Source organism: Habropoda laboriosa, unplaced genomic scaffold (genome assembly GCF_001263275.1).
Source record: "Habropoda laboriosa isolate 0110345459 unplaced genomic scaffold, ASM126327v1 scaffold22, whole genome shotgun sequence".
NCBI lineage: Eukaryota > Metazoa > Arthropoda > Insecta > Hymenoptera > Apidae > Habropoda > Habropoda laboriosa.
In genome coordinates, this window is record NW_017100261.1 from 2003354 (window position 1) to 2011665 (window position 8312).

The 8312-nt window shown below is 40.3% G+C and overlaps 1 protein-coding gene across 12 annotated transcripts in view; it reads left to right on the forward strand.

Moving 5' to 3' along the window:
• The window catches only part of LOC108572791 (caldesmon-like), a 268746-nt gene that overhangs the window by 252216 nt on the left and 8218 nt on the right, over positions 1-8312 (forward strand). For 9 of the 12 annotated variants that reach the window (XM_017935078.1, XM_017935086.1, XM_017935084.1 and 6 more), the window contains 3 exons: positions 905-1251; positions 3824-4006; positions 5767-6201. In XM_017935078.1, the coding sequence (XP_017790567.1) occupies positions 905-1251; positions 3824-4006; positions 5767-6201 (965 nt within the window). The remainder of the gene's footprint in view (positions 1-904; positions 1252-3823; positions 4007-5766; positions 6202-8312) is intronic. The other 3 variants (XM_017935085.1, XM_017935081.1, XM_017935087.1) reach the window with 3 other exon arrangements.

Below are 8312 nucleotides of genomic sequence, written 5' to 3' on the forward strand. Positions count from 1 at the left end.
CGTCACTCGACTGCAAAGGGTTAATAGCTAGTGGCGTGTTGTAATTTATTAATTCCTTATTCTAGTTGTAATACATGTAATACGTAAAGTGTAATACAATAATATATACAGGATATACCATAGAGGCGAATGGTTTTATACAGGCGCAGGAGACGAATGCAGGGACATTTTTACCCATAGCAAAATTTCTATCGTACACGGGTTCCAAGAAGGAATTAGATATAAATGTGTATACTTTCTGTTAGATTTTTATTTATAAATAATAGAGGCGCTTTTACATAAACACAGAAAAGCTTAATATGGTTAAAGTTATAATGCCGATACTGCTGTCTTTCTATACACGTTCTTGCTTCCACCGGGAAGAGCCGGAAAGGAGTGATCGGACATGAACGCAGACCCCGGAAATCGGCAGATCCCCATCGGCACCGCGCAGCTCCCATCGATCGCGATTATACATAGAGGCTATATATATTAGTATCGGGGCCTCCATACCCAAATAAGACACCTCGAAGGGAGAATAGAGAGGGAGTGGTTGGCGTAGCGCGCAAAGCCGAAGGTCCCGGGTTCGATTCCCGTTGGGTCCCTCAAAATTTTTCCCTAGGTTCCTACAATATTTCATATTTTTCTTGGTTATAATATTTACGTTCTATACGTAAAATAGGTGCATTTCCTGTACGAAACGTAATCTGAGGCGCCTGACTTTATCGCTGTCGAGTCAAAATTGACCCTGCATTCGTCGTACGGGGGTTAAGAATCAACGCGAAATTTTGACGGGTGACTATAGTCACCGCTAGTAACGAAAAGGTTTTAAAAGGCTGCCGAAATTAGCCTTCTCTTCTCCTCATACGATTTTACTCCTGTTTCTTTTCCGTAACGCGCGCGTTTCGCCGCAATGATTTTCCAGACGAAACCAAGTCGAGGAGAGGAAACGGTTGATATGCGAGGCGGAAAGGGAACGAAGGGAAGCGATCCTCCGGAAGAACCAGGAGAGGGAGGCGCGTATCGAGGCGAAGAAGAAGAACGAGAGGTCTCACATCGTGTTCGCCTTTGGAAGTTCTACACCGAGAATGTTGGAGCCAGCTGACACCGGCGGCTCCACTTTCTGGGGTACACGTAGAGCAACATCTATCACCAATGTAATGATGTTCTCCGCTGCTCAGCCGTTAACAAGGAGATCCTCCGAGAGGGAGCTCGATGGTAGCAAGAAACGAGCAACGTCCGCCGGTGGGCTTGACCGGAAACCTAGCGAAGGTTAGTGCAGATTTTCACCAATTTAGAGAATGATCTTTTCCTTCGTTTCGATGGATTCTGATTCGATGATACTTGTGAATAGGTGTATTTATTCATATTTTGCTACGATCTGTGTTACAAGTAATTGCCAAGCCACGACAGACGTCGATAGAATGATTTTCTGACTGTCTGTGTCGTTACATACGACGATCTCTCGTCGATTTTTCTAGTGTCGATGTTGTTTTTTAATCGATGTTTAAGTTGATCGAAGATAGACGGAAATTGGTCGACGTCTATCGTTGGACGTCGTTTTGGTCACCAGTTGTGTGACGAAAAGATATGAGTATGGTCGCGAGAGCTCGTTTAAGAAGAATCGTTAGCGGGTTAATCGTGTCGTTGGTGTGAGAATTATTTCTTGTTCCATGTTGGCACTCTCATAATCTCGATGCAATATACAATCCTGTTCAGAAGTATTAGGACACTTACGGAATGCGAAGCAAATATAAACAATATTTCGAGGTTCTTGACATCTTAAAAAGAATTATTCTTTACATACGAGGTTTGATAAAAAAACATAATCAAATTAGTATCGTAAAACTTTGTCAATAAAAAACAAATTCTATCTTTTACATTTCTAAAAACAATTTGAGAACACTCTACTTCCGAAACTTTTTGAACTCTTCAAATGCTGAAGATCTTTATTAATTTTTTTAATTATTCTGGAATCGAGAAACTTCTTAATTTTCTCCATTCCCTGAATTTCATTCTATTTTTCAAGTACTAAAGTTATTTTCTTATTTCTACTGTGTTCCGTATTATTTTGTCAAGCAGAATCTTATTTCATACTGTACGAGGTTTGATATAAAAAAATAAAAATTCCTGGAACTGCTTGGAAACTTGTTTAATAAAAAATCGTTCTGAATTGAAACGGTCTGCTTCGAAATAATCACAACAATGATAACCGCATCGTATCATGGCATCAGTTTTCCTCTTCATTTACAAGATATTGCGTTACACGCACGGTCTGGCTATTTTTTAAATCGAACCTCGTATTTTTTACCGGTACGCGATATCAACGCCGGCGAAGAAACGTAATTTCAATCGTACAATTAATTTCATGCACGTGGAATAACGAACGTCCTAACACTTACGAACGGGCATTGGTGTATCTTGCCGAATGGATCGAGAGACGTGCAGCGAAGGCCGCTTCTTTTCTCACTGCGTTCTTTCCACACAGCGCTTCTAGTGCTATAGTTACGCAATCGATGCGCCGCAACCGCGTAACGCATGGATGCACTATCGTTCCAGAAATATTTACATATGCAGAAACGAGACGTTCCTTGTTTGCGCGTGCGTTGCTTATGGCGCTACCTTTTTTCAGTTGGTCCTTTCGAAAGATCTTTATTGCGATTGCTGGAGGAACGAAACACAGACTTGAAAATTTCAACGATCTCGTTGCATAAACGCGATCGTGTAGAAAGAAGAAAAGAAAGAAAGTCGAGTTAAAGTCGCGGCGCTTCATCCTTGCTAATCGATCGAATTTCCTATTTCTTTTTTCTTCGTCTGTGGAAACAAAAAATTGAAAAAAAAATTGAAATACTGAACACTACACATCGACCACCAACACACGACCATAATCAACTGTACACGATATTATCATGGTTGTATTAACGATGAGAAAGAGAAGAATTGCGTCATGAAGCATGAGAGATCGGGTTCTCTAGTGTTTTGCTAGAAAAAATTGATTCGTGATCGTACTCGTAATGTGTATTGTAATTTTCTTGTACTTCCTTTCCAGGTTTCTTTTTTTTTTTCTCTCTCTGTTATACATTTTCTTCCTTTTTCGTTGTGTACTTCTCGTAGCCACATCCACCGGTTTTTTTTTTTTTTTTTCAAATTACTTTTCCCGCGTTCATTGTTTGAAACACGATTGTACTCATAGTTCGAAGGAGTAAAAACGGAGACGACGATACGTCTTTTCTTTCACGTTAGCCATATCACGTTCTGTTCTTTTGCCAAACATAATTTTCTCTTCATGTACACACACGAGAAGCACCTCATCTTCGCCAGCCGACTTCTCTGTAATCCGTACACGTTCATTACGAAGTACAACTGTCCAAAGCACATAGACTGAGAGAGGAAGCTAAACTCGTAGCGTGAAATGTGCTTGAGTAAATGTAATTTCACTAGAGAAATGTAATCTTGACCGAAGAGAGAGAGAGAGAGTGAGAAAGATCGAGCGAAAGAGAGAGAGAAATAAATCCTATTCGTTCGGTAATTAAGTATCCTTTTTGCATCCGCTCTATTTATCTCTGTACTTACTGGTGGTGGCTCTGTCAGGCAAAATGTATTTTGTAATTTAAAAAAAATACTTGTGAATCGCACACTATATCTAACTCATGCTAATTTTCCCCCCACTCCCCCAGTTTTTTGTTTATCTATCGAACAACTCCACCCCCGCCCAACCCCTGTTGAAAAGGCAAAAGAGAAACAAAAATTATTAGAAAAGAAAGAAAGAAAGAAAAAAAAGAAAAAGAAGAAGAGATCGATTGGATAGTACTTAATGTTGCAGCGTTCAATGGTTTGTTTGCAGATATGAGAATGTCCTCGTCCATGTACGAGGTGTTCAATTGGAATTCTAGCCCTGATCCTCCCTTAACCCCTGCCAAACATAAGAGAGCCAGCCTCTCTCTGCCTCCTACAACTGACATCTTTGCCATCGATGATAAGTCTGATAGCGACACTAGGCGTCCGATGATTCAGCGGGCTGCCAGTGGTGAGTCCTGAAGTCGAAAAAAAGCAAGAAACAAAATTTTTTTAAATGCAGTCTGCAACGGGGAGATTGTTCTGTTGTCCCAGAATGAGCTATTATCGATATCTATATATTCCTTGTCTCTCGTTCATTAGCACATCGGGATTATATAGTATATATATATATACTCTCTTGCAAGCACGTCACTTTCATTTAACGTCGTAAAAAAAAAAAAGAAAAGAAAAAAAGAACGTATCTGTACACTCTTCGTGAACGTTGTGCAACACCGATGGAATGATTCTCTTATATGGTAATCGTATTCGGGGTTCGTTCACAGGGCATCACAGAGCGAATATATTTCTTCTCTCTGCTTTGACGTTTGAAGTTTTGAAACAGATCGTTGCTGCACAACGTTCTACCTATTTAGTTAGTCATATGCATCCTAACGCTGTTCCAAAGTTACATACTAACAATACTAACTCTTTTTACGTATACATTTTGATGGGTTAACTACTAACCGCTCTAGATGAATCGTTGTGTTGTTACATTAGACAATTTTCACTTGATACCCGTTTCTTCCTGTGTCATTAGTAGCTGTATTTTACTTGTAATTTTAAAGCATACTCGCTGATAGCCTTTGCGAAATTCACGCGAAGAAGCTGAGTTGCCTCCCTCAATTTGTCGAATGCAAATGTTTCACGTCGACACGCTCTCAATTGTCGTACCATTCGTCACATTTGCCTTCTCGTGATAGAGGACAAAGCGCATACACTCATATATCATTTCATAAAACCGATTACATTCACTAACATACACATGCTGCTGCGTGTGTTCAAGTAGAATTTCAATTCAACGCGCTGATTAGAAGAGACGTTCTTTCACCGGCGTTCTTTTTTTTTTCCTTTTTTTCTTCGACGATTTCTCGCGATAAATCGAATTTAACGGAATGTTTCTTTAGAGAGAGAAGAAAAAAGAAGAAGAAGAAGAAAAGACGCTTACATCTGTTCGCAACAGCTTCTTTCATTTTTCGTCGACACACACGATATACAACCGGGCGTACGGTTAACAAATCGCTGTCTCTCGCGTTTTAATTCCACCGCTATAACACCAGACACTTTCTTTCGAAAATCGTTATGCATGCATAGGACTTTTACCGCTTGAACCGGGTGTATATCGTTTGCATGTGACCACGTTCCGTTTACACCGCTTCCGTACACGTCGTTCGTACACGTTCCCAGTAAACGCATTGTTCTCCCTCCCCTCGATTACCATAATATCCTTCTGTCGTAATACGTCAGAGCATATGTCCGTCTTAACGACACGATTTCCTCGACATTCTGTTTCTGGTAGCGTTATCGAACGACGTTCTAACTCGTATCACACGCACACACTGTTTTCTATCGCTTTTGCACACACACACGCGCGCACATGCACACCATAATACACACGCATACACGACAAATCACAGCATGGAGATAAACATCGATCGAATTGAGAGCAAATTTTAGTCGAGATTGCCGTATCGATACACCACACCTGTACACTTATCATACACATTAAACACTCTCATGTACACACACACGTACACACATACACAATCGATCCATACGAGAAATGGAACGATTTCTTTTTCTTCTTTCGATATATCTCGTTGTTTGAAAAAGGATGTTGTTAAAACGCGCGTCTTGTACATGTCTCGATTGTATTAGTGCCGCAGTATATTTTCCTTTTACGGTGGTCCGCTTTCGCGCTTTCGCTTCTAAGGGGGCGCAACTCGTTTGCAGGTGAAGAGAGCGACGGAACACCGGGAACACCTAGCTCGGTTTATCTACGGGTGAACAGGAGACGTACGGACCTGATGCCAACGATACCGTCGCCCCGTGACGCACCACCGACGTCTGGACGTAGTTCGAGCGCGAAGGCCTTCACACGTTCGCCAGGTAGGACTTACTCCATGTCCAGGCTGGACCAACTGGCGCAGCCTCGGAAACGTCCGACAGAACTTAGCACACTGACGGAACAGCAAAGCCAGCCACTGAGCGCTTCTAGCATGAGTCGCAGCATGTCACATTTAGCTGCGTCCGGAGGCAAGAGCCTAAAACGCTCAGATAACTCTCGTAGCATGGGTACATTGCCAGGGGCGGTACTGATGCCAAGACCAACGAGGGCGGAGAGACTTCGTCGCAAAGCCCGCGAACATCAGAACCAACAGCAGCAAGGTAAGATCGTTCTTGTGCACTCAACTCGATGATTACTTTCCCTCTTACGATAACGCACTCTCAGTCTTTTCAGTCACGCAACGATAACAGAAAGAAAGAGAGAGAGAGAGAGAGAGAGAGAGAGAGTATGTAAATATTGGAGACTCCGGGGTTGTCGTTGATTTCTGTACGAGGATTGGTCAGAATAAGGAGTGCGATTTTGTGAGGGAAGTTTGGGTGAGAGACGAAAATTCGAGATTTGAAACTTTGGAGAAGCGGAGTTCAAGGGACGAAAAGAAAACCATTTTTCGTTTCTAGGGGTGAAGTTACCTTCTTGAAGAAATTGCGAGTTTTCGTATCATCGTGAATATTCACGAAACCGTATAAGATATGGGAAAGAAGTTACGTTTGTTTTTCATGTCCTATATTGTGGTAGTAAAGAATTTTCGAAAATTCCTTTTTTTAACTTACCCCCGCCACTCTTTTTTCGAAAATTCTTTACCACCTTAACGCAGGGAATTAAAAACCACGCAACGTTGAATTTAACTGTTTCCCATATATTCCGTAAATATGAAAAGTATGAAAATTCAGCATTTTTCTGAAGGGGGTGTTCTTAAAAACAAATGATTTCCTTGTTAGGGTCACTTGAACCACATTTCTGCAAAGTTTCAAATTTTGTTGAATTCTCGAGTTGTCGAATTTCCCTTGCAAATGATTCCTTCCACAAGAATAGACAAAAATATTTATTTTTGTAAAAGGAATTCTGTGTGATTGTACCACTGTTCCCGATCAATCCTGTATCACACCCTTTTTCATTAATAAACATACATCACTCCGTCGTTATTCTATCCAAGACGATACTGTACACACTGGCAGACCGTGACATTATACGCTTCATTACTAATTTTCGTTAACTCACGTCGAGCAGGTAGAAAGATGTTTTTGTACGGTTACCGAGGAATTTCGAGATTTAACAAGGTGATATATATACCATACATGCACTCTTCGACGTTCTTTGTAACTTGAGTTGGGTGCACATGTGCATGCGTACGAATGCAGCGAGAGGAGCCATTGTGAATCAATAAGACAGAAAAATCGTTCGCGTTATACATCTCCGTTGCGATTCCACGAGACGACAGATAGAAGAGACTCACGCTTGGATGCTTGCATATTGTACCAGAGACTAACAAACGATCTTCAAAGCGTCTCACGCTTCATGTTTTATTAGTTTTTCATTATTTTCGTTTTTATTACTTAACAATAAAATCACACGCGTGACTGCATGAGGTTGTTCTTGTTTTTTTTTTTTCGTGTTAATATTATCTGTACAAAAACGAATTGATTAACAAAACGCTCCTGCTAAAACAAAAAGAAACACGGTCTCAGATCTCACCGGCTTTTCGGTACCCAGGGGTGAAGGTACGCTCTAACGTTTTCGGTAAGCCACACAATTTTTTTTTTTTAAATATAATGTATCTTAATCACGTATATCTCACCAACACACGTTTTACGCACAGAAAGGAGAAAGGAAAGAAAAAAAAAAAAGAAAACGATGCAAAAGTACGAAGTTTCCGAGACTGTGTACAAACGAACAGCAATCGTATTTAGTGTGCAATTATACATTTTTATGTCAACTCCGTATCTCTTTCGTTCTTTGATTCTGTTCGTTCTTACTCTGTTTTATAATATATATATACTTACACCTTACTAGATCATTTTTCTCCTCATACGTTACCTTCTCTTCTTTCGGCCTGTATTTTTTGTTTCTTTCTTTTTTTTTTTTATTACCACTCAGTTACCTTCGATGTGTGCATACAATCTCACAATTACGACACACGTAATCAAAATGATATATATGTATATATATACATATATATTTTTGGTGGCGGTGCTTGTTTTTTCTCTTTTTTATTTTCGCTACTTGTATCTCTTTTAATACCTCCACGTCTACTCTAATTGAAGAAGTCACGTGATAAAACAGAAACAATATTAAATGTCCCAGAGTTTAAAGAAAGGAAAAAAGAAATCCAAAATGAATAAGAGAAGAGAATGAAAGAAAATTACGATATGAATTAATATGGTTAGCGTATGTTCGAGACATCCGTATCGATTCCCGTCAGCATTGTGCTCAG